At 47.9% G+C, this 25,748-nt stretch overlaps 1 protein-coding gene across 16 annotated transcripts; it reads right to left on the bottom strand.

Annotated features, from left to right (window-relative positions):
• Window positions 1–167: 167 nt before the first annotated feature.
• LOC147215471 (microtubule-associated protein tau-like) lies at window positions 168–25,748 on the bottom strand. 16 transcript variants are annotated; one of them, XM_086140053.1, is made up of 16 exons: window positions 25,654–25,748; window positions 19,471–19,632; window positions 16,122–16,199; window positions 15,225–15,245; window positions 12,985–13,019; window positions 12,323–12,445; window positions 10,985–11,051; window positions 10,845–10,883; window positions 10,351–10,622; window positions 9,756–9,848; window positions 9,054–9,146; window positions 8,127–8,219; window positions 6,697–6,778; window positions 6,352–6,458; window positions 5,082–5,181; window positions 3,489–3,626 (listed from the first exon to the last, which is right to left on the bottom strand). In XM_086140053.1, the coding sequence occupies exons 2-16, from the start codon at window positions 19,619–19,621 to the stop codon at window positions 3,622–3,624; spliced, it is 1,359 nt and encodes a 452-aa protein (XP_085996179.1). In that variant the 5' UTR covers window positions 19,622–19,632; window positions 25,654–25,748; the 3' UTR covers window positions 3,489–3,621. The 16 variants fall into 16 exon arrangements, with proteins under 16 accessions (XP_085996174.1, XP_085996178.1, XP_085996177.1 ...); XM_086140048.1 differs by lacking the exon at window positions 5,082–5,181 and having other exon boundaries at window positions 168–3,626; XM_086140052.1 differs by lacking the exons at window positions 5,082–5,181; window positions 8,127–8,219 and having other exon boundaries at window positions 168–3,626.

Below are 25,748 nucleotides of genomic sequence, written 5' to 3'. Positions count from 1 at the left end.
ATATATTAAATTGTATTTGATTTTATAAATTAAAGTTTTAGCTTACATAATTAGCTACTTCAACTTAAGTTTATAGTCTATTGCTTTTAAGAGATTTTTAAGGGAAAAAAAATAGTTCATTTTTTGCGGGGGCCGGGCAATACGGTAAACACATATCCATGACGACGGTGACTTCATAGCATTTATTTTCAAATACACATATACAGCAACAAGAGTCGTCAATAAACCGGTTATCGATAAAATGCACAATAACGATAACAATCACATTTCCACGACTGTACAGTGTCAGGATGAAACCCCGAGAAGAGAAAAGCAAAGAGAAAAGGTGATGAGTTTTCCGTTACTGCGGGACGGTGGAGGGGGCGGGGTCTCCTGCCGCTCCACAGGCTCCGCCCCTTTCGGCGAGCCCCGCCCCCTCCTCGGCGGCCTCGCGGGTTAAAGTGGTCTACTGGGAGGAAACCGAGATGCTAGCATGCAGTGAATGTCGCGTGCGAAACCCCTTCGCTCCTTCGCGCCGCCATTTTTATTTACTTACTCTCTAGCCCCCCCTCTTTACACAAGCGCAAACACACACACACACACACACACACACACACACACACTTTTTTCATGGGGTTGGAAGCGGGTCAGACCTTCGGGACGCAAGGAAGAAGAGACCACCTGGTGAGGAAGGGCGACAGGCGAACCGCCGGCATGCAGGGGGGACGCGATCGGAGCCGATCGCTCGGCGGGGGGGCGGGGTTATTGATCCGGGTCGTGACCTCGTGCACGGACAGGAGTGCGTGCACGTTGTTTTATTTATAGGGTAACATTTCCTGTTTTCTGACATCCAGCCGGGCTTCGGTTCTGAAAGGAAAACAAAAACTAGGACGGCAAGATGGCGTCGCGTGGCGTCCCGGCGAGTCGCGGAGACGCAGCGGCGGCGGCGGCAAACTAATGGCGGCAAAGCCTCTCCTCCCTCCTCCCTCCTCCCCTCTCCTCCCGACGTCAGGTCAGCGGTTCTGTACCTCTTTTTTTCAAAGTTCTGGTGTTTCTCCAGTCTCTAAAGATGCCATCTGTAAGTTAAGGTGCTAGTTAGCCTGCTTATTAGCGTTAGCCGCCCTAGCTCGTAATCTACAGGGGGCGACAGCGAGCGTGCCTTCAGTCCAATGTGGAAAAAATAGACCCGTCTGGATGTTTTACTCTTTTTCCCGCCGGCGTTCCTTTGGGCAGACCTAGCTTAGCATCGACCAACATCTGAATATTAATCTCTAAGACAGAACAAAAACCTGGAAACTGCGACCTATTTGTTTCAACTGATTTAATCCAAACCTTTGATGTCCCTTTTTTTTTGTAATCTCTCTCTTAGTGCTAACTAGCACAAGCGCGGCTAACACTATCGACGCGGATGAGTGTTTCGTTCGTTGAGAATCTCTTCGCCGGCGGTAAATAAGATAATCTTCACGGCAGCGAACGACAACAGAAAACAACGTCAACCATTCTCCCTTTTCTGCTAGCACGGCTCCTTAAAACAGAGCTAAGCTAGCCCCATTAGCAATGAGCCACAGGCTGAGGCAACACGTGAGGATAAGGTAGCAGCGTCGTGTTCACCGGCAACAACGGCGTTTTTACCGCGGCAAAACCGACTTCCAAATCTTGTTTCAATTCCTTGGCGGCGGATTCGCTAGCATTCGCGTGGCTAACGATGTCGTCGTTTGTCAAAGTAAAAGCCGTTGCGCCAGCTGAGCCTGCCGCCCGTGTCAGCGGCGACGACACGGGCGGCAGGCTAGGCAGCAAGGCCTCGGCTAGCTTATTACTGTTAGCTCCTTTAGGTGACTTGTTTACATCACATGACCCGGCCAACGCCATGACACCCTGGACGTCCGGCTAGCCGGCGGGAAAAGAGTCAAACCTCCACATGTGATTGTTTCCTCCCGTCAAATACCAAGCTAGCTGCTGAAAACCACAGGCTAACGCCACGTAGCCGCTTCGAAGTTTTAAGCAGTTAGCTAATTGTAGCTCACGCTTTTCTCTGGGCTGCAGGCCGACGTCCCCTTGTGTTCAAACACTCACCGAACTTACATATAGCACCTTTAAATCTCCTTTTTTTTCTTTTTTTTTTCAGTTTTGTGTATTTATATTCTCGATAAGCGCAACAAACAGCATTCTACCTACGGCTTGAGTGCATGGAAATAATGCAGTTTAAATACTGTAATCGGCGTGGACCCTCGCGCCCCCCGCCTACATACCCCAAAATCCCCTCCCCCCCCCCCGCGGTCGTACGTCGAGCTACTAGCGCGTTATTACGATAAAGAGGCGGCAACGGAACAAAAACAGAAGGTGAAGTGGCACCGACAGCAGCAGGCACGATACGAACGTCTCTCCATATCAAATACATGTCATGAATCCACAGGGTACTATGAGAAAAACGGCAAACCCGGGGCGCTATGCTACGCTACGCTAGCCGCGCTGCTCTCTTGTTAGCGTTCGTACTCCTCCCCCCCCCCGTTTCTTTTTCTGGGGATCGACACGAAGCGAAGACAGCGGTGAGGTCTGAGATGCTTTTTTTTTTTTTTTTTCCAGATTTTTTTTTTTTTGTGTGTGTTAAGTGTGTGTTAACTTAAAAAAAAAAAAAAAATGCTCGTTTTGTTGCCGCCTTTTTTTCCTGTTTTTTTTTTTTTTTTCTTTTTCATTACATTTTTTTTATTAAGAAAAAAAAAAATTGTGAACCTCCCCGCCTCAAAACAAAGCGGACGTGAAGCTACGGAAGCACCGAGCCGCCGTGGGTTCACGTCCAAATTCCTCGCGCTTGACGATCCGGTAATAGCAGTGTAATAACGGCGTAATAACAGTGTAATAACAGTGTGTTGACGGTGTAGTTACCTCGTCTCGTCTCTTCGTCACCGCGCGATAACGAGATCGTCTCCCGGCTCGTATCGGATACTATACTAGCTCCGGATTTGCTCCCGTTTGAGAGCGAGAAAGAAAAAGAGAGAACATTATGGCACTGTTATCTCAGAGGGATGATGATGGAGGGGGGGGGGGGGGGGTCTCCAGGTTTCCATGGTAACCGGAGAGAACAGCAGGACTGGGCTCTTAAAGGGACACTTCAGAGAAATTTAACAAAATGAGAGAAAAGAAATGAAACATCGAAGAGAGAGAGAGAGAGAGATTGAAGTTTTCGGCCTTGCTTTCCTTTTTTTCTTTTCTTTTCTTTTCTTTTCTTTTCTTTTCTTTTCTTTTCTCAGGACCTGCGTGTCGGCGCGGACAACCTCGGCGGGCTAGTTTAGAAAAACAGAACCGAAGAGAAACAAAGTCCGGTGGAGACGATGGAGAAAAGGCCATACAAACTCCTCTGGGTGGCGGTGCTCCGAGGTGAGGAGGACGAAGGAGGACGGAGGAGGACGGAGGAGGACGGAGGAGGAGGAGGAGGAGGAGGAGGCCGCCGCTCACAAGCCCTGCTTGGCCAGCGAGGCGGACACCTGGTCGGCCAGCGTGGAGAGCTGCGGGGAGTCGGCCATGTTGATGCTGCCGGAGGAGGAGACGGTGCTGAGCTGCTGGGGCGAGTCTTCCAGGGAGATGATCTCGGCGCCGTGGTCGGTCCGCGCCTTCGCCGTCTCGCGGAAGGTCAGCTTGTGGCTCTCAATCTGAAGGATGGAGATGGAGGAGGAGGAGAAGAAGATGGAGGGTGAGAGAACCTTTTTTTTTTTTTTTTTTTTTTTTTTTTTTTTTTTGCTCTCGGCCACTAGGGGGCGCCAGGTGTCAAGCTCACGTCGCTTAACGCAAAACCACATATGTGACTTCCTCTTTCAAAATAAAAGCTTCCCACTGATAATTCACTCCCCAAACCTTCATTTTTTTTAAATTTTATTTCCCATTATTATAAAATCCTCCATTTTTTTTTTACTTTCCAGGTATTTCCCATTTTTAATGATTTAATCCCCCATTTATTTCAATTTTCCAGGTATTTCCCGTTATTTACAATTTAATACCCCGTTTTTTTCCGTGTATTTCCTGTTATTTAAGATTTAATTTCCCATTTAAAATTTTCCAGGTGTCAATTATGATTTAATTCCCCATTTTTTTCAGTTTCCAGGTGTTTCACATTATTTACAATATAATCCCCCATTTTTTTCCAGGTATTTCCTGTTATCTATTACTTAATCTCCCATTTTTATTTTTTCAGGTATTTTCCGTTATTTTCAATTTAATCCCCCATTTTGTTCAATTCCTGGTATTTCCCTTTATTTACGATGTACTCTCCCATTTTTAATTTTCCAGGTATTTTATGTTATTTATGATTTAATCCCCCATTTTGTTAAATTCCTGGTATTTCCTATATTTACGATTTACTCTCCCATTTTTTAATTTCCCAGGTATTTCCCCTTATTTACAATTTAATCCCCAATTCTTTCTAGGTATTTCCTGTCATTTATTATCTAATCTTCCATTTTTTTAATTTTCCAGGTATTTTCCATCATTTACGATTCAAGCCCAAAGTTATATCAGTTTTCAGGTATTTCAAATTGTTTATGATTTAATCCCCCATTTTTTTCCAGGTATTTCCTATCATTTATTTCTTAATCTCCCATTTTTAAGTCTCCAGGTATTTTCCGTTATTTATGATTTAATCCCCCGTTTTTTTCAGTTTCCACGCATTTCAAATTATTTACGATTCAATCCCCATTTTTTTTTCAATTTCCCAGGTATTGCCTGCTATTTATGATTTAATCCTCCATTTGTAAATGATTTTCCAGGTACCTCCCGTAATGGTTTCATCCCATTTCTTATTTCCCAGGTCATTTTGTGTGAATGAATTAAAAAAAAAAACATTTCTTTTCTTTTCTGCACATTTAACCTCAGCTCTCTTCTATTTCCCAGCGCCCCCTACTGGCCGCCACTACCTTTAATTAATACAATTAGGAAAGACTGCTGGACGACTCGGGGAGTCTGATCCCTGTAATCCCGTATAATCCCCAATGGGGACAGTGAACGCATCATCAGAAGTAGTTTATTGGTGGTGGTGGTAGTATGTGTGTGGGGGGGGGGGTTCAATTACTGTAATTAAATGTAATTAGCTGGTGTGCGGGCGGAGTACTTACTGGAGTCCTCAATCTTTATGTGGGGGTTCGTCAGGACGGGGGCGGGGGGGGAGGGGGAGGGGAGGGAGGGGCTGTCCGGGGCTTCCTTCCCCTTCTCCCTCTGCTCGGGGGGGCCGAGGGGCGGGAGATAAGGGGGGGTCGTGCAACAAAAACATAAAAAAGGGGGCGGGGAGGTGGAATAACACAAAACCAAAACGAAACGTCAGTGAGATGCATGGAGGAGAAACATGAAGCATCACAAACAAAAAGGATGGAGTGATGAGAACTGAAAGGGAGGGGGGGGTGGAGGGGTGAGGCCGACCTTAAGACGAGCCAATCGGAGAGGCCCGCCGCTGTTAGCATGTTAGCATTAGAGGCGACCCCACGTGTGTGTGTGTTTGTGTGTGTGTGTGTGGCTGAGTGTAGCCATTATCCTCCTCTGCTTGCCTACAGGTGATCCGAAAGACACGCTGCTGTTAGCTTGTTAGCATTAGCAGTGACCTCATATGTGTGTGGTTGTGTGTGTGTGGCTAACGCTAGCCATTAGGTTCCTCTGCCCACCTTCGGGCAATTGGAAAGGCCCGTCATTGTTAGCTTGTTAGCATTAGCGATGACCCCATGTGTTTGTGTGTGTGAGTGGCTAACACTAGCTGTTACCTTCCTCTGCCTGCCTTCGGTTTATTGTAAGGGTCCACTGCTTTTAACTTGATAGCATTAGCATGGATCCCATATGTGTGTGTGTGTGTGTGTGTGTGTGTGTGTGTGTGTGTGGCTAACGCTAGCATTACATTCCTCTGCCCGCTTTCGGGCAATTGAAAAGGCCCGCCATTGTTAGCTTGTTAGCATTAGCGATGACCCCATGTGTTTGTTTGTGTGTGTGTGGCTAATCCTAGCTATTACATTCCTCTGCCCACCTTCGGGCACTTGGAAAGGTACTCTGCTGTTAGTTTGTTAGCATTAAAGTGGATCCCATATGTTTGTGTGTGTGTGGCTAACGCTAACCATTACATTCCTCTGCCCCCTTTGGGCAATTGGAAAGGCCTGCCATTGTTAGCTTGTTAGCATTAACGATGACCCCATATGTTAGTGTGTTTATGGCTAACACTAGCTGGCCTACTGGAAGGGTCGGCCGCTTTTAGCTTGATAGCATTAGCGTGGATCCCATATGTTTGTGTGTGTGTGTGTAGCTAACACTAGCTGGTCTATTGGAAGGGTCGGCCGCTTTTAGCTTGATAGCATTAGCGTGGATCCCATATGTTTGTGTGTGTGTGTGGCTAACGCTAGCCGTTACCTTCCTCTGCCCGCCTCCAGGGACGTGGCCGATGTTTCCCAGGGAGCCCACCTTGGACTGGACCTTGAACTCCAGCTTCTCGTTTTTTATCTCCACGTTGCCGCCCCCTGGTGGACGAGAGGAGTTTCACCACTATTGATCATCGATCGGTTATCGGCCGGTCAATCGAGTGATCTATAAAACTGGGTTTATGCTAATAAGTCGAACTCGACTCGTCGATTCCTCGTCGACCTGCCGATTAGAAGCTCGTGACATTTCAATGCCGGAATGCGATCGGAAATGTGTCGGAAGATACTTGAGTTTTGATTGGCTGTTGAGTTTCGTGAGGGGGCGGGGTCACCTGACCTGGCTTGTGGCGGATGTTGTCTTTGGAGCCACACTTGGACGTCACGTTGCTCAAGTCCACCTTCTTGTGGACGATTTGAATCTGCAGAGGAGAAAAGAAACGACAACAATGAATCCTCTCGCCTGATTGGCCGACACCCGTCACGGGTGACCTCATCCCGGGCGCCGCCGCGGACATTTGTCTCCCCCCGTCAGCTGATGTCATGGCGACGACAGGAGACGCTTTGTCCTCCGGCGCTAATTATCACTGCAGACGCAATTAGTGAGGACACACTCATGCATGGGGGGGGGGGGATTAAGCTCCGCCCCCGGCCAGAAACACCTCCAATTACAGTTCACACTCAGACAAGCAGGTCACATGACATCATGAGCATCGCATTTTACTTCCTGTTTTTTTTTTTTTTTTTTTTTTTTTTAAATGTGGCTAAAAAAGGTCATTTGAAAAAAAAAATCAATAAATGAATTTAATGTGATGTTAATTGATTATATTATTACATGTAAGATCAGTGTTTTAAACTATGGGAAAATGAAACAAGTTTTTTTATATCACTGATTTAAAAATTAGGTGGATAATTTTGTTATCAGTGGTCACTTAAATGAAACCCCCAGATAATTACAAGAACGTCGATTAACACTGGATGAGAAATTATCAGTTTAAATGTACAGAAAAGTTTTTAAAAGAAATCGGTGAAATTTGTAACAAAATTAAAAGTTTTAAAAATGTAATTTAAGGAAAAATGGGAATTGAATTAGACATTTACATTTTTTTTCTAAATTCCAAATTTCAAAATTGCATTTGTATTTTAGATATTAAAAATTTAATTCAATCATTCATCTGAAAAATATTATTTCAACATAAATTTTAAAAATGTAATCTATGTACACATTAAAAGAGGTAAATTTTATGATATTTTCAAAAATGGAAATCTAATTTAAGTCTTTAAAAAAAATTGTCATTTTTATGATAAACATTTAAAAAAAGTATATCAATCAAAAGACATTTTTCAGATAAATGTTTCAAAAAAAAATTTTAATCAAAAGAAAATTTTAGTGGAAATAATTTTTTTTTTTTTGCTGAGGTCACTTCCTGTCTAGTTCTAGTCAAAGACGCTTCCGGAAAAAAAGCCCCACACCGGGAGTGGGATTTGTTTTTTTTTTTTTTTTTTGAGGGCGCTGCAGAGTTCGCTCCGCTGCCCTGGAATGAGATGCTCATGAGCGCCCCCTAGTGGAGGCGACGGGGAGAGCGTTACCGGGAGGCTTTCAAGACACACCAGGATTTGTAGTTCAGGTTTACAACGCTTCACGTTCGTGCTTCTCCTCAGTGAAGATGCATTGAGACAATGGGGGGGGGGGTTAGGTGGATCTGGGGGTCGGGGTGGGGGGGTCGGGGTGTCCGGCGTGTCGGGGTCCGCCGTCCCCGGTCTACTCACGTTGCCGCCACCGGGGACGTGTTTTATATTATCTTTGGAGCCGCAGCGGGACTGCACATTAGTATAGTCCAGCTTCTTATCGAGAATTTGGACCTGGAAAGTCGACAGGTGGGAGACGGTTATCCTGCAGGAAGAGGCAGCGGCGGCGAGAGGGAGAAGTGGGGGGTCTGAGAAGGGCAACCTGGGGAACCAGGGGAGGACAAAGATCTTGTTTTGGGGTTCCCTCAGTGGTCCACCCCTCTGGTCGGCCTCCTTCCGGGACGCCCGAGTCGGACGACTTCCCGAACGAACGCGTCTGCCGGACGGAATCTCTGATTCTTAATTTCCGACAAAAAAAAAAAAAAAAGCTTTCGTACACTTCGGGCCAGATGCTAACCGTTAGCCGCTAAAGATAGCTTCTTGATTAACATCGTCTTTCGCAGACTAGTGTCTGCATGGACTGAGCTGATTGTCGACGGGTAAATAGTGTTTTGTGAAGCTGAAAGCTAATGCGTTTCCGCTAAAATGCTACCACCTTTGGGGAAAAACCGACATACAGGGTGGGGGGGGCGACGGCAAGGCGCTAAGCTAACATCACAAAGATTAGCTTGAATGAGCTCCTCATCGGCTCTCGGGGTCAGATAAACTTAGATGGAGGTGAAAGGTGGATGAGGAACGTGGTGAGAACCATATCACGCAAGAAGGAGTTGTTGGATCGTGTTCTGCGAGACGTTACGTCCAGAAGTACACGAAGGAGGCCGACGTTCTGGAAAACGAAGCGGTCGTCCGCGTTTTCTCGACTTCCCTGAGCATACGGTGACTCGAAAACAAAACAATGCTAGCTTGGCGGGTCCGGTACGATGAATCCCTTTGGACGGGAGCTTCTAAACAACCCTCTCCAGGGACGGGTGTCCTGATATCTCCCGAGCGCCTGTGAACGCAGCTCACCTTGCCTCCGCCGGGCGTATGCTTGATGTTGTCTTTGGAGCCACAGCGGGATTGGACGTTGGACAAGTCCAGCTTCTTGTCCAGGATTTGAACCTGGAATGATTTTCGAAACGAAAAGCAAAAAAAAGGGGAAGAGAATTCTATCTGTTAGAACTTGAAGTGATCGCGGGGTTGGAGAGACGGGGGAGGGTTCAGCCCGGAGGGGGGGGGATGAGATGTGAGGTGCATTCATTAAAGCTAGCATCCGTTAGCAATGTTTCGCTCCGGAGACGGAGAAAGAGATGATCGGATACGATGGAAATAAATTAAAATCACAAGTAGCGCATGTCAGGGGGATCTAGCAAGTGCAGAAGATCCAGTCTCCACTTGAGCCAAACCTCCACCTGTGGTTCCTTGAGTTACCTCCAACCGGGAAGGAGACGGCGAGAAGCTCTGGTGATGCCGCCGAGGATGCTAGCTTTAATCGTTTTTGATTCACTGACTTGTTGTGCATGCCGTGGAATGGGGGTGGGGGGTGCAGGGGGGGTTAACACATTCTGAGTCAGTTTCATTTAGCAAACTGTGACTGTACAGAGACAAACAAGGAGATGCTCAGATCATCTGGAGAAGAGAGCACCGTGGTTACCAGAGGGCTGGTCAGGATGGTCATAACTGCAGAGATACTCAATATAGTCAAGTTGAGTTCATCCCTCAGTTACTCACATTGCCGCCACCGGGTACATGTTTGATATTGCCTTTGGAGCCACACTTAGACTGGACATTACTATAGTCCACCTTCTGATCAAGGATTTGTACCTGAAAGAACGGAAATGTTATCTGTGAGGGAGCGCAGGAGGCCCCCGACCCACCCCATCCCTTCGCCCGACGCGGAACGGTATGCTTCGCCGACTGGATGTGTTGTGCCCGAAGGGGGCCTGCAAGAGGTCCAACAAGGGAAGCGGCTTCTTCTGAGATAAAGCGAGGTCACACTGAAGGCGCAAGAACATCGGGCATACTCAAAACGGGCATACTGCGGGTGAAAGACAGCGGCGGACGATTGGGTCGAAGGCGACACGTGCTAAAACGTCGCCGCTAAAGCTGACATACCGGATGTAGAGGAGGACAGCGGGCGATCTTCTGATCGCCTGGTTCAAATATCAGAGGGCGGCGCCCAAGAGCGGACCATGTCGCGCTGTCACCGGGGCAACAAGGCGGCGGCGGCCACATGATAGCGTTCAAACCGAAGTCGAGACCTTATTTTTATTGTACCGGAAGCGCCGGATTAGCAGTCAGATGGCGGCCGGAGGGAGAAGCTTACCTTTCCGCCGCCCGGCTGGTGCTTGATGTTTTCCGTGGAGCCGATCTTGGACCTGACGTTCTTCAGGTCCGGCATGGGGGCGGTGGCGGCGGCGGCGGCGGCAGCCGCCAGGGGCGCCGGCGGGCGGCCCTTCAGGGAGCCCGGGGACTTGGGCGTACTGCGCACCACCGCCACCTTCTTCACCTTGTTGGCCTCGGCAGCAGATTTGGCGGAGGTGGCTTGGCTAGAGGGGGATTTGGGGGTACCGGGGCTGCTCTGTCCGCTCTTCTCATCTTCAACAAACAGAGAGGACGCAGGTGAGACAACAGCTCCAACATGGACCGAAGGTCCTTCAACACGGAGGAAGACGAGGAGCTCTGCCGGCTAGAAGCAGACCAAGTTTGATCTCGGCGCTGGAGATCAGACTGTGGTGTCGTGGCCATGCATGAGATCTCTACGAGCCGGCGCTTCTCTTCTACATATTTTTATCCAAACGTCTTTCGTTATTGCTTTACCTTTTTCATATTTGGGAGTGGGCAGTTTCTTGGCACTGGCTGTTTCACAAAAGATGTCACATCGTGAACAAGCCTCGAATCTCACTGCGGCCAAAGAATGAAGTACATGAATGAGTCGGGGAAGGAGGCGGCGCTCCTACCTGGCTGGGCAGCGGGTCTGGCCGACGATTTGGCGATCGGCGTCTGAGGCTTGGCACCGGCGGCGCCCTGGAAAACAACAACCAGATTCAGTTGACTGCCCACGTGGAGTGGCGTTCTGAGCCCGAGAGGTACCCAAAGAACCGGTTCTGGGCGGAACGGCTCGGAGCTCATCGGCGCTGCTGTAACTTTCGATTATGTCTGTGTTTGTTAGACCATCTTTTGTTCCACTTCCTGTCGTACATCCTGTTGTCACCTCGTACCACTTCTATGCTGTCTCTTCACGTAGTGTTACTTGTATCTTGCTACTTGTACTTGCTTGTATCTTTAACTAGTGTTACTTTTCTTACTGACTTTGTTGCTTGCTGCTGAGGAACATTGGGGTATGTAACTTCACATAGTGTTGTTACCCCGAGTTTTGATACTTCACATTGCACTACATTGGGGTATGTTACTTTACATCGGGTAACAACATGTTACCTCACGTAGTGTTCCTTTTGGTACCCTGAGTTTTGATACCCAATGCTGAGTTACTTCAGGTTAACAGTAGATTACATTTGGTAACTTTAACTAGTGTTACCCTTCACACCCTGTTTTGGTACTTGATGCTGAGTTACTTCAGGGTATGTAACTTTACAACATGTAACTTCACATAGTGTTACTTTTGGTACCCTGAGTTTTGATGCTTTACTTGGTGACCCTCTTTGTGTCACGTTACTTTATCTTGGGTAACTTTAACTCGTGTTACTTTTCTTACCCCGAGTTTTGATTCTTGACACTGCACAACTTTGGCGTGTGTTACTTTACATCGGGGAACAACATGTTACTTCATGTAGTGCTACTCTCGGCGCCCTGAGTTTGGAGACTCATGACTCACTTCAGGTTATGGTAGTTTTCATTTGGTATCTTTAACTAGTGTTACTTTTCTGACCCCGTGTTTGGTAGTTGATGCTAAGTTACTTCAGGTTGTGTTACTTTACTTTGAGTCACTTTACAACTCCAAGTGCGTTAAGCGCCTCCTTTTATTGTGTCCCCGTATGTTATGCTAAGCTACCCTCCGTCACTTCAGGTTGCAGAATCGGACTGAATATAGCATCAGCTGTTTGTCGTGTTGCTACAACAGCGGTTTTGCCCGATGTCAACTTGAAAACGACGCCGCTCGCCGTCGTCCTGAACGACTCGATCGCCTTTCCTCGGCTGAAGGTCGTACCAGTCGGGCTCCAAAAGCACATTTGAGATCCCGAGATGATCGGCGTTCACGGCGAGTGGGGAACAGGAAGGAAGGAGTCGGTCCCGATCTACTGCCCCGGGGAGGATCACGGCTCCCGATAAGTACTTACTCCGGGGCTCGAGCTGCCGCCGCCACCGCCGCCGCTTCTGGTTTTAACAGGGATGGAGCTGTGGCCGTTTCGGGTGGAGGCGACAGTTTTGTTGCCCTTGGCGACTACGTCGACGGTTTGTGTCTTTTACGTGTGTGTGTGTGTGTGTGTGTGTGTGTGTGAAGAGGGAAACAATGAGTGAAGGACAACAAAAGCAGAAGAAACAGAAGTTCTGATGACAGAAAACATAAAAGAGAGGAGTGACTGAACAACTAAAAAACCAAAAGGACAGAAAAGAGGCTGAATGAAAAGTACAGTTAAAGGATTTAGTTTTTTTCCGCGTTCCCGCCGTCTCTCCGGTACGTCGCCGTCGGCCGGCGCTCACAAACCGACGGCGACGTCCGTCGTCTACTTCCTGTGCGTTTGCGATCACATATGTGTTTACATTTATCACTGCAGTTCCCTTCTGCTTGACTTCCATTGGGTCGTTTTGCTAAACGCTAGCTAGGTGTCGGATCGTGGCGTTCGGCGGCGGCTAACGTCGGCTAATATTTTCCAGAGCGCCTGCCGATAGATTAGCTGACGGCTGACGGGACGGAACGGGAACCGGATGATCCTTTAACAGCGCGGAGTTAAAAGGGACGATGGCGACGTGGTCGTCCGCGGCGCCGCCGTCCACGTACCTTCTCGGCGGAGCCGTTGTCCATCTTGGCTTGAGCTGCAGGGAGAAAGAAAAAGCCGGCTTTAGGTTCGCGCGCCTCGAAACGTCTCAAACGACAAACTCGACGGCGTCCGAGTGAGCGATCCGCTCGGGTTAGCGCGGCGGACACACCGGATGAAGCGGTGACTCGGGTCATGCGGCATGCATGGTGGCGCTGGAGGTCTGCTCTGTGGGGAAACCAAAAAACGTGGCCTTGTTTTTTTTTTTTTTTTTTGCTTCCTCAGTCAGCAGCGTGAGCGGGATGGCTTGATGAACCAAAAAAGAAAAGCCAAAAGTGGGGAGGGAGGATGACAAGCTTCTCCTTCGGAGGGGGGAAGGAGCCGGAGAAAGAATTCTGGGGGTAGAGTGCGCCATGACATACAAGTAAAGCTGTTTGTAAATCAAAGAAGTGGGAGGAGTCAACTGAGGAGGGCGTTTTTTTTTTTTTTGTTTTTTTTTGGAATCGGTGAGCAAGACAGCGAACAGACCTTTAAAAATAGCGACCGGCACCAGAGACTTTCTGGCTGGCGAGCTTTGGGGCGCCGTGTTCTGGACCTCGGCGGCTCCAGACCAACCGCTCTGCGACTCCGAGTCACTAGAACAGTCCGACTCCGATCGGCCGCCGCCGCCGCCGTGCGAGCGCGAGTCGGCGCTGGTTTCGGCGCTGCGGCCGTGCGTCCCGGGAAAGCTCCCGCCGTTCTGATCCGGACTGGGCGGAAAGTTCCGGGCTTGAGGGGACGCTTGGCGTTCCTCGGCGATGCTCTGCAGCGCCGGCTCCTCTTCCGTTTGCGCGGATTCCAACTCGACCCCCGAACTTTTACACCCGATGGACGTCAGGTCCTCCAAGGCCGCGCTCCGGACCAGCGGCACCCCGGAAGCGTCGCTCATGTCCGCCAGGCACTCGGCAGCGTCCAGGCTAACGGCGCGCTGAGAGTCCGCGGCGCCGCTCCACTCGGGGCTCCCCCTGCTGGCCGCCACGTCCCGCTTAGCGTCCGAGCCGCCGCCGCCGCCGCCGAGGTCTTCGGAGGCCCACAGCGGCCGCCTCCCGCACTCTCCCGAAACCTCCTCCGCGGCGGGCTTTGCTCCGTTAGCGGCTAACTCGCCGCCGCCGCCGGGACTCGCTAATTGGTTTTGGAAAGCAGGTTAATGGTGACAGTGACAGCACTTGTTTTCCAGCTCCCTCCCGCCCCGGGGAAAAGAAAAACACAACAGAACCGGGTCCGGGAAAAACGACGCAACGGACCGAACGTGACGGCGAGGAACCGGAGGGTCGCCGGGGTCAACGCAGGAACCCCACAACTGAAAGGTGACTAACGGTGGAGGACACAGGATGCGGGATGAGATGGAGATGGAGGCCGGCGCCGCCGACACAAACACGGACGCGTGATGCATTCCGGTCAACTCAACGGGACGCCGATCGGAGACGGGCGTTGCTATCGGCAACAAGGCCCGGGAATAACACACTCGCTGTCATGCTAACGGATTAGCAGCATCAAAGTTTGCTGTGATATAATGCTGAATAATTATCACAATAATATTATAGAAAATCAAAACGATCAGTAAATCCAATAGTTTTCGACTTTTTTTTATGGATAATTTTTTAAATTTTAATTAAAGTTGAGTTGACTGCAATATCAGCGTGTTGAAGGTTTACAATTAAATCAGATCCTTTGTGCAACAAATCAAGTATTTACACACGGTACATTCATGAGATTAAATGCACTTGAAATAATTAAGAATAATTGATATTAAATTCAAATTCCATTGAAAAAAAGAAGGTAAGAAAGTAAAAAAAAAAAGGAGGGACGTTAAATCCTTAGTCTGAATACGTAAGACGCATGTTAGCTGTCGACACGCTAACGTGCCAACGTGCTAATGAGCGCATCATGTAGACATTTAACTCCAAATACTGCTTTCTATTGATCAGTATTTTCTCAGAGCGATTTTATTAAATGTAAATATTTTTAATTATTATACTAAAATACCAATTGGAGGACGCTTGCAAAGGAAATCCATCAATCATGCTATTTGATATTTATAATCTATTCCAATCATCTTTACTTCCATGCATCACATGACTTTACTGTTTACCTCCAGCTTTATCTTCACCCGACTTTTGTTTTTAATTTTATATCTCTATTTTTTTCCGTCCACCTACCTGCACATCTACACCAACATTTATCTCCACCATTAAACCTTCACCCTGAGTGAAAACACACTCACCTGTGCTCGCTGCTCCGGCGGCTGGACCAGCGGGAGGCGGCGCATGGAGAGAAAACACACACACACACACACACACACACACACACACACACACACAAACACACACACACAAACAGTGGTTAGTTCAGGGTGCATTGAAGTGCCCCCTAGTGGTGAATCTGGGAACTGCGGTTGCTTGCAAGCTGCTGATTTCATTTGCTTTTCTTATCTTTTCTTTTCTTTAGCCTTTTCAGATCGCAGCGCAGTGAGCAATTAAAAAAATGAAATAAAATAAAATAAAAACAATACAAGCTGCAAGGGAGGGAAGCAAAGGGGAGGAACCTTGGGCTATAGAAGCAGTGAAGGTCAGCAGCAGCCAAGTTGCTTTTAAAATCATAAAAACAAATCAAATAGTGATATTTCAGCGCTATTTATGCGGTACGGGGTCGATTCCCCGCTGAGAGGGAGGTCCCGTCACGCCGCCGTCGCCTCCGGGACTCCATCGGAGGCCGAGAAGCGCTCCGGATCGAGTGACGAGGCGTTCAAAACCCCGCCGTAAATCCCGGCGTTGTGCTGATTTCCAAAAAAGGCGGCCGGTGTGACGGGATCCATCTCAGAGGGGAAACCCCGGCTTGGGGAGCCGAAGCCAGCGTTAAAACCTTTCAGGAGGCGCAAAAAGAAAGAAAAAGGCAAAAAAAATGACCAGAAGAAGCCGGATCGAGAAGAGGCTCGAACGAAAGACCAACTCTGCCCGCGAAAAAGAGTTTATTTAAAGTTATATCATCTATCATAAGTCTTTCAAGACGGGTCAAAGTCCGACTTTTCTAATCTAGATATTCCAACTCCAGAAAGATCTGGAAGGGTCCAGTTCGGGGCAGATCGGGTCTTCCGTAGAACCGCCGGCGGCTCGGCGTGTACCCGGTTGCCCTTCGGCGCCGGCGGAGTCTTCACTTCCTGCCCCGTCCGGCCCCGGGGCCGCTTCCGCCGCCGCCTCCGCTGCGGGAAACAGCACAGCACGCCGTTCAGGGACGAACCGGACCGAACCCACGTGGACCCGACCAAAACCGGGTTGGACCTTTCTGGACCCAGTCAGACCGAGTTCTGGACCCACCGGGACGGTGGTGGATCTACCCGGACCCGACCCGCTGGTCCAGAACCGGACCCGCTCACCCGTCCAGGAAACAGCCAGAGCCGCGATGAGAAAACAAAACCGGTAAGAACCTGGAAACGTCCCGTGGAGAATGAAGTCATGGCTTCTAACTTGAAATGTATAAGGGGGAAAATAACAAAACAATTTAATTTCTAAAATATAAATTAACTTGGAAAAAAAAAAAGTGTTCATGGGATAAATTTATAATATTATACACAACATTCAATATCTTGTTTGATTAGATTTTGGTAAAGTTTTAAAAATAAAAAATAAAAATTCATAAAAAGTCTTTGGATGTTAACAGCACAACATCATCTGCAAAATATCTGATAATAATCAGCACATTGTTTTTTTTTTTTTCAAATAAAGTACATTTATTTCCACAAAAAAAATAATATTGTCAACAAGTCTGACTTTACTCATGATATATTAACATTTAGGAAATATTAAATTATAATTAATAATAATATAATTGGACCATATAATTTATTCTTATTAAATAACTATTTTTTATTTATCTCCCAGCCAGGACTTTATTCTCATGATCAGGACTCTGAGCTGCTTCGCTAAAGGCTTTCTAAACAAAACCATCCCATACTTCGGGGGGGGGGGGGGGGGTCACTGGACGGGGCGTGCTAACCGCTAGCTTCGCTAACGCTACTCCCCCCCCCCCAGCGGATCAGCTGATACTCGGATACTCACGATGTGCGTGGCCGTTGGTAAATGTGGCGTCGCAGCGCAGCTTCCTGTCGCGGCCTGAGGGGACGGGGAGGGGGAACGGGGGGAAGGAGCGCACCAGAGAGGGCCGGAGGCCGGGGAATGCTAAGCTACGCACTGGTTAGCCGACGTGGCGGATTAGAGGATGAGGAGCGAGAGAAACACAATGACTTTTATGCGCCTATTACACATCTACAATAAAAGTGCAACATGCCGACAAAAGCAGGAGAAAATTTAATTTTCAAAAAATAATGGTTATTATGGTATAGCTATGATGGTTATATAATGGTTAAATTTTAAATTTATTTCATCAAAAATCTAAGAGAAATTACCCCCTTCCTCCAAATTTTTTTTAAAGTTCGGAGAATTTTAGAAATCAGCCCACCCCCCAAATTTTTTTAAAAAGTTTGAAAAAATTTAGAACTTAACCTCCCCCGGAAAAAAATTAAAAGTTTGGAAAAAGCTAGAAATTAACCACCCACAACGTTTTTTTTTCTTTAAATTTGTAAAATTTTGGAAATTAACCACCCACTCTATATTTTTTGTAAATTTTAGAAAAGTTTCACACAAAAATGATTATCCCCTTCCCCCAAATTGAAAAGATTTTGAAACATTGAGAAATTAACCATCCATGACATTTTCTTTTAAGTTTGGAAAAATTTTGAAATAAACCACCCACAATATACTTTTTTAAAAGTTTGGAAATGTTACACAAAAAAATGATTTCCCTCCCCCCCAAATTATAAACGTTTTTAAACATTCAGAAATTAATCCACCCCCCCCTCAAAAAAAATTAAAAGTTTGTAAAAATTTTGAAGTCTTGAAATTTAAAAAAACTTTGAAAATTCAGAAATCAACCCCACCCTCACACACACAATTTGTTTCAAAAAAGTTTGGAAGAATTTAGAAATTAATCCCCTCGTCAAAAAAAAAGTTTTGAAAAATCTTGTTTAAATTATTGAAAGAAAAAATTCTGTAAATCAGCATTAAATCACCTGAAGATTTACAACCCACAATATTTTTTTTTAAAGCTTTGGAAAACTTTTGCACAAAATTATTTCGCCTCCCCCTAAATTAAAAAAATATTTTTAAACATTTCCTCCTCCAGAAAAATCTAAAAGTTTGTGAAAATTTTGATTATAAATGAATCCCCCCTGCCCCCAAATTTAAAAAACTTGGAAAATTTGGAAATTAATCCCCCCCGCCCCCTCCACACACACACACAATATCTTTTAAAAAAAGTTTGGAAGAATTTAGAAATGAATCCCCTCAACAACAAAAAAAAAAATTTTGGAAAAATGTTGTTAAAATTATTAAAAGAAAATCACAAATTCTGTAACTCAGCATGAAAACACCTGAAGATTAACCGCCCAACGGAAAAAAAAGTGGTGAGTAATATAATAAAAAAAAATAGAAAAAAATAAATAAAAAGACTAAATAGAATCAAATAAAATCCAAGATGCTCCTGAAAAAGTCTAAATGTGAAATTTTGGTGGAGGAGGAGGAACGTCCTCTTCTTCTTCTGTGGTTTCTGAAAGGAGAACCTCCCTCAGTGTACGAACGCCCGGCGGGACAAAACACTCTGTGAATCCAGGCCAGCAGCTGCAGCCTCTTCTGTCCATTATGCTCGTCAAGCCATTATGTAAAGACGGATTACAACAAGGCACTGGGTACGAGGCGCACACACACACACACACACACACACACACACACACACACTGCGGCGTTGTTTTTAGGGAAAAGGGCAACGTTGAGGAAAAAGACTCAGAGAGAAGAAGGCTGGAGACTCGCAGTCAACACAAATTAAAATGCAATGAAATGAATTAAAATACATTAAATTAAATTAAATCAAATTAAATTAAATTCGATTAAAATTCAGATTTTACTGGTATTAAAAGTTGATATTGATAAATAAATAAAAGTAACGTCTTTGTCAATTCTTTATTATCTAACTCATGGTCATATCAACTTCTTTTATATATTCATCGATCATTTTGCTGTTTAAGTATTTTTAATAATCTTTTTCTATTCGACTGATTTCAAAACGAATGTCAACTTTTACCTTGAAAGTCTCAAGGTTGATCGATGCAATTTTTGAGAAATGTAGAGAAAATATCTCAAAATAAAGTGCATCAACTAAAAATATCGGGAAAAAAAAAAAAACAGTCAGAAATTGTAAATTAAAAAAGAAAAATCAAAAAAATTAAACGATTTTCTCTCGTCTTCTCCAGATTCTCTGCCGGCTCTGAACCGAAAACCGCTTCCTGCCGATGTGCTGTCACCGTGGCAACCGGGCCGCATCCACAGCTCATCGCCGCTAAGGTCACGGAGGTCGCGCCGGCGTGAGAATATCATTTAACCTTTTTTTTTTTGGTTTCGTTTGCAGATTCGACCTCTGACCTTTCATCTTGGGGTCGGCGAAGCCTCTGTGCGCCGCCTGGACGCCGTTCTCCTGGTGGTGCTGCTGCTCGCCGATGCTCATGTTGGCCAGGGAGGCGTTGACGGCGTCGCCGGCGCCGTAGCTGTTGGAGGCGTTGTTCGCGTAGTCCATGTCCGGTCAGGCTGCACACACACACACACACACACACACACACACACACAGGGTCAGCGCCGGACACACACAAACGGGTGGCAAACGTGACGTGAACGCAGTGACGGCGTCCTCGGAGCGCGGCTCTGTCCGACGCTAAGCAATGTAAACAGACACGGCGTCCGTGGGCCGGACGGTATTTTTAACACGCTGACGCTTCGCGTTACAGGACGCCGGCGGTTATAAATAACCCCGTCTCGTGTGTGTGTGTGTGTGTGTTCGGACCCCCCCCCCCCCCCACCTGCAATGAGGTCACTTCCTGTGAACCGGCGAGCACCTGGAACCTCTGACTCATCACGACCCCGCTAAGGCGGTAACGTGATGACGCCAATCCAGAAAATAAAACCGAAAAAAGGAAAGAAAATCCAAATTATTTAGCATGAAAAAAGCAAAAAAAAAATAAAAAATAAATAAAAAAAATACCATCAATCTGCCAAAAATTGTGTTTTTTAATTGTGTAATTACAACAATAAGTTATAAATGTGTAACTATATAGCGATAAAGGGTGCGTTGATGCTGTTGTGTTTCTTTTTTTGCATTTAGATGATTTGGAAGTGAAAGTGAGGGGGGGCCGATCAGCTGACAGGAAACAGGAAGTGAGCCCCCCACCAACACACACACACACACACACACACACACACACACACACACACCTGCTGGTTGCATGTTGGACGACATAAGGAGGATTAGATTACGGATTAGAGTCGGCGTTACATCAGTGCTTTTCCTGCCTGTCATGGCCGCTTCACTGCCTCGGACACACACACACACACACACACACACTGATTCATCATAAGTGCAAAAAAGATTATGAGGTCATCAGTCGGACCCTCTTAACCTCTGTTTCTAATAATAATAATAATAAAAATGATAATAATAATACCTGCCAAAAGGAAGGAAGCAAATTCAGATTCCATTTCATGCCGTGCTTTTATTTTGAAGGGCAAAACAGGAAGTGCATCATCAGTTTAACATTCTTTAAAAATATAAATTTACCTGCAGCTTGACTGTGTGTGTGTGTGTGTGTGTGTTTTACAGAGAAAGTAATTTTCCCGTTGCTACGGTGACATGATGGGCGTCACCTGGCGACATCGGGCGGCAATGCCTTCCCCCCGTTGCCGTGGCGACGCCGCCAATGAACCCGCACCCCCTCCCTTTGTACAGCCTGGCTCGGGCTCAGCTATGTGACCTCCACCCTGAGTCTCCTAGGAAACCTCCGCTCCCGGGGGGGCGGGGCCTCAGGCCGCCGCTCGCTCTGCTCTGATTGGCCGGCGACGAAGAACGGATGAAACCAGGTTGCGAGGATGAAGAGGACGGGGTGAACCATGGCGACTATGAGGGGTAAGATCTGCTCGCTGATTGGTCCGTTCTCCTCCATGATTGTTCTGTCCTGTTCCCTGATTGGTCCGCTCCCCCCCGATTGGTCCGTTATCCTCCATGATTGTCTGTTCTGTTTCCTGATTGGTCCGTACCCCTCCATTATGTCTGTCCTTTTCCCTGATTAGTGCGTTCTCCTCCCTGATTGGTCTGTTCTCCTCCATTAATGGTCTTTCCAGTTCCCTGATTGGTCCGTTTCCCTCCATGATTGGTATGTCCTGTCCCCCAATTGGTCTGTTCTCCTCCCTGATTGTCTTTTCTGTTTCCTGATTGGTTCGTTCTCCTCCATGATTGTCTGTCCCATTCCCTGATTGGTCCGTTCTCCTCCATGAGTGGTCTGTTCTGTTCCCTGATTGGTCTGCTCACCCCCCCCCGTTTGGTCCGTTATCCTCCCTGATTGGTCTGTTCTCCTCCATGATGTCTGTCCTTTTCCCTGATTGGTCCGTTCTCCTCCCTGATCGGTCCGTTTTCCTCCATGATTGTCTGTTCTGATCCCTGATTGGTCGGTTCTCCTCCATGATTGTCTCTCCCGTTCCCTGATTGGTCCGTTCTCCTCCCTGATTGGTCCATTCTCCTTCATGATCTCTGTCCTTTTCCCTGATTGGTCTCTTCTCCTTCCTAATTCCTCCCCCTGCTCTCTGATTGGTCAGTTCAGATCATTCCCACATTCATTTCATTAAACATCTCCTGATTCTTCTAGAGATGTTCATCTTTTCCATGCGCTGCTCCGCCTCTGGCGTCGACGCCTCCACCCTCCGGCCTCCGTCAGATTGCCGGAATATTCCCGTTGATAATCTGAGATTACAAGTCTATCTGGGAGGCTCCCGTCATGGCCGCCGAGCTCTGACCTACTTTCTCCTCCTGCAGCGTCTCTGCGCTCCAGCGCCCTCCACCCTCCGGCCTGCATCTCCAACCTGCATCACCTCCGTCTCCAAACCTCCTGCGTTCTGGATCTCCATCCAGACCTCAATCCTGAACCTCCCCTCTTACGTTCCCCCGTTCTCCACCTAAAGAACCATCAGCCTCCACCTTCCACGTCCCACCAGAGAACCTCCAGCCCACGTTCTACACGCTTCTGATCTCCAACCTCAAACCTCTGGCTTCATCTCCGCACCAAAGGCACCTCCACCTCCAGGCCCTCCACCCTCCACCCTCAGCAGCCGCAGAGGTGGAGCCTCGTTCTGAAGGCTGGAGGGGAAACAGTCTGCAGGTTGGCCTCCGCACACACACACACACACACACACACACACACACACACACACACACACACACACACACACACACACACACACACACACGGGCGCGCAGCTGCAGCCTCCGACTCTCACATGCATGGAATATTTTCCTTTTTATTTTCATTCATCTGTCAAGTTAAAACACTCCCTACTACCTTCTCCGCCTCCTCCTCCACCCTTCAGGATGGTGTAGTTATTACACAGTTGTTACAACATTATTACACTGTTATTACTACGTTATTACTACTCTATGTCACGCTGCTTGATCAATAAGCCTGAAAAATGATGATATTGAATTCATGTCACATGATCCCACATGCTGATGATGTAACCCCCCCCCCCCCCAGCCATTTACCCCGAGGCAATTAACTCCGGACACCGGTGTAATTAGTGATCGCGAGGGCAGGAAGTCCCGCCCCCCCGGCGCCCCCCCTCGCCTTCTGGGGCGCCACAGTCCCGGTTCAGCCGAGCGTTTCCAGGACGGTTTCGTAATGGGAACGGACGCGCCGCTTGTTTTGGTGCGCGGAAGCGAAAGGAAATCAAAAGGGGCACGTTGCCATGGTAACGGCGGTGACGAACGTAGCCGCGGCCCCCGTCGATCCGGAGAAATATCGCCGCGTCGACGGACAGGAAGCTAACGGTCACCGGGAAGGTGACCGGACTAAAGAACTACAAATATGGCGTCCAGCCTGTAGACTAACATAGTCGGAAAACATGGAAGTGACCTCTCATGTAACCATGGTGACGACACAACATAGCATTAGAAAACACACTGCCCGGTGCATGCTATAGCATGTTAGCAATGTGCGAAACAGGCAGTTTAGCCCTTGGCTATAGCATGTCTGCAATGTGCGAAACAGAAGTTTAGCCTTTGGGTACAGCATGCTAGCAAAGGGTGAAACAGGAAGTTAAGCCATTTGCTATAGCATGCTAACAAAGGGCTAAAGAGAAAGCTTAGCCCTTTGGTATAGAACACTAGCAAAGGGCGAAACAGGAAGGTTAGCCATTTGCTATAGCATGCTAGCAAAGGGCGAAACAGTCGGTAAAGCACACTAACAAAGAGCGAAACAGGAAGTTGAGCCATTTGCTATAGCACGCTAGCAAAGGGCGAAACAGGAAGTTGAGCCATTTGCTAGTATGCTACCAAAGGGCAAAACAGGAAGTTGAGCCATTTGCTATAGCACGCTAGCAAAGGGCGAAACAGGAAGTTGAGCCATTTGGTATAGCATGCTAGCACTGGGAGAAACAGGAAGTTAGCACGGGAAGTCTCTGTCCCACTCCCTGTCAGAGCCAAAATACCAGGAAATAGGTTTTTTGTTTGTTTTAAGGAACTGGACGGCAGGCTCCGCCCCAATCAGATCCGGGTTCTGTTTCCACGGCAGCCGGTTCCTTCAGCAAACACGGCGAGCGTACGCTCCCCCAGAGGCATGATGGGAACCGGAGTCCAGCGTGACGGACGGGTCCCCAGGGGCTCGCCGCCGCCATCTTGGCCCACTTAGAGCTCAGCTCTGCCGCACCCTTGCTCTAAATCTATTGGTTCTCCTGGATTTTGACCTCTTTCATTCATCCTTTATTTCAGGGGTTCTGTAGGAACATGTGCATTCCTGTAGACCCAGGAAACAAGCACATGACATGTATTATAGTCACTTTAATTACGAAAAAAACTACCGTTTTACAAGCAATTGGCCAGATTTTTGTAAAAATGTTAGTAAATGTATAAAAATCTCCTAAATATTGACATAAAGGATGAAATTTAAAACGACAAGCATATTGGCGTCTGTGCATACAAGTGCTGCCCCTCCCCAAAAAATGTATCATTCAAATAAATACATGTATTATGGTCACTTTAAAAAAAAACTGCTGTTTTACAAGCAATTGGCCAGATTTTTGTAAAAATGTTACTAAATGTGTAAAAATCACCTAAATATTGAAATAAAGGATGAAATTTAAAACATCAAGCATATAGGCTTCTGTGCATACAAGTGCTGCCCCCCCAAAAAAAGAAAAAAATCTCCTGGGCTTTTACTTTTGCAGGCGGACGGAAATCCTCGCGTGCACCTGCGCACTTGGGGAGCTTCCACCGGAAGTAGAAACACCGAAGAAAAAAAAAAAAAAAATCTTCCACCTCTTCCTTCTCACACCTCCTCTTCCTCCTCTTCTGCAAACACGCCGCACAAACTGGAAGGGAACCGCCTTCCTGCGTCCCCCTCCTCTTCCTCCCCGACCGGAAGCAGTCCCACCTGCGGCTGCAGACTCCGACCACCCCCCTTCCTCCTCTTCTTCCTCGTCTTCTTCCTCTTCCTCTTCCTCTTCTTCTTCCTCTTCTTCTTCCTCTTCTTCTTCCTCTTCTTCTTCCCACGGGGATGGAAAAGAGGTGTGTCTGCAAGGCCCTAGACAGACCTCCTCCCCCTCCTTCCTCCGCCCCACCCACCCCTCCGGTACCGGTACCGATTCCGTCGCCGCGCGTGCACGTGCACACGCACGGGACGTGCGTGCACTGACCTGGAACGGGATTAACCGCCGGTGCGTCGGGTAAGGAATGTGGAGCGTGGAGGAGAAGGGAAAAAAAAAAAAGACGGTTTCGGCGTCTGCGCACGAACACCGCCGTCCGTGGAGGGGAAAGGGGTGCGTGTGCGCGTGCACGTGTGCATGCACGGTGGTGTTTTTTTGTTTTTTTGTTTGTTTTTTTCCAGGACAAAAAAGACGCGTTTTTTTTTTTTTTTTTTTTTTTTTTTCCTCCCTTCCGCGGCCTTCAAACGCGAAAGATCTAGAAACCAGGAGGGGGGAGAAGAAGAAGAAGAAGAAGAAGAAGAAGGAGGAGGAGGAGGAGGAGGAGGAGGCACACAAAGACCGGAGGGGAGGAAGAGGAGGACATAAATAACGATAATAATAATAAATATCCCCTCTCCTCCTCCGGCTCTTGGATGTTTAATAACGGGGTCATAAATAAGATGCCGTTTCCGGCGGTGAACCTGCAGCGGGAGGAGGAGGAGAGGATGGACGGATCCGTCCTCTCCTCCTCCTCCTCCTCCTCCTCCTCCTCCGTCGGGGCGGAAAGGAGGAGAACCGCGGAGAGTCTGCGGGGGGAGGAGGGGAGGACGCGCCGCGACACAAAGGTGTGACACGGGGATGGCGGCGGGGGGGAACCGGAGGGAAGGGATACCGGAGGACCGGAGCGGCGGGGTTGAGGCGGCGTGGCGGGGCTCGACGCCCGGCCGCGGCGGCGGCGGTGAGGTGGAGGAGGAGGAGGAGGCCCGGACCGCTCCCGCCTCCCGGGTCGGGCGGCTCCCGCCGCCGCCGCCGCCCTCTTCGATCCCCGGTTCCCGGTGCCTCCGGTTCCAAGCCGTCGCCCGGTTCCGGTGGGTCCCCGGTGGGTCCTACCTGGTGCGGCGGGTCGGATCAGCGGTGTCGCTCACCGGGGCGCTGCTGCTGCTGCTGCGGCTTCTCTGCTGCGCGGAAGGTGCGGTGGCGGGCCG

The sequence above is a fragment of the Fistularia commersonii genome, chromosome 32 (genome assembly GCF_037954325.1).
Source record: "Fistularia commersonii isolate RoL2024-O1a breed Wild chromosome 32, RoL_Fcom_v1.0, whole genome shotgun sequence".
NCBI lineage: Eukaryota > Metazoa > Chordata > Actinopteri > Syngnathiformes > Fistulariidae > Fistularia > Fistularia commersonii.
The sequence above is the reverse complement of the archived record's forward strand: the minus strand, read 5'-3'. Positions and strand labels throughout refer to the sequence as shown.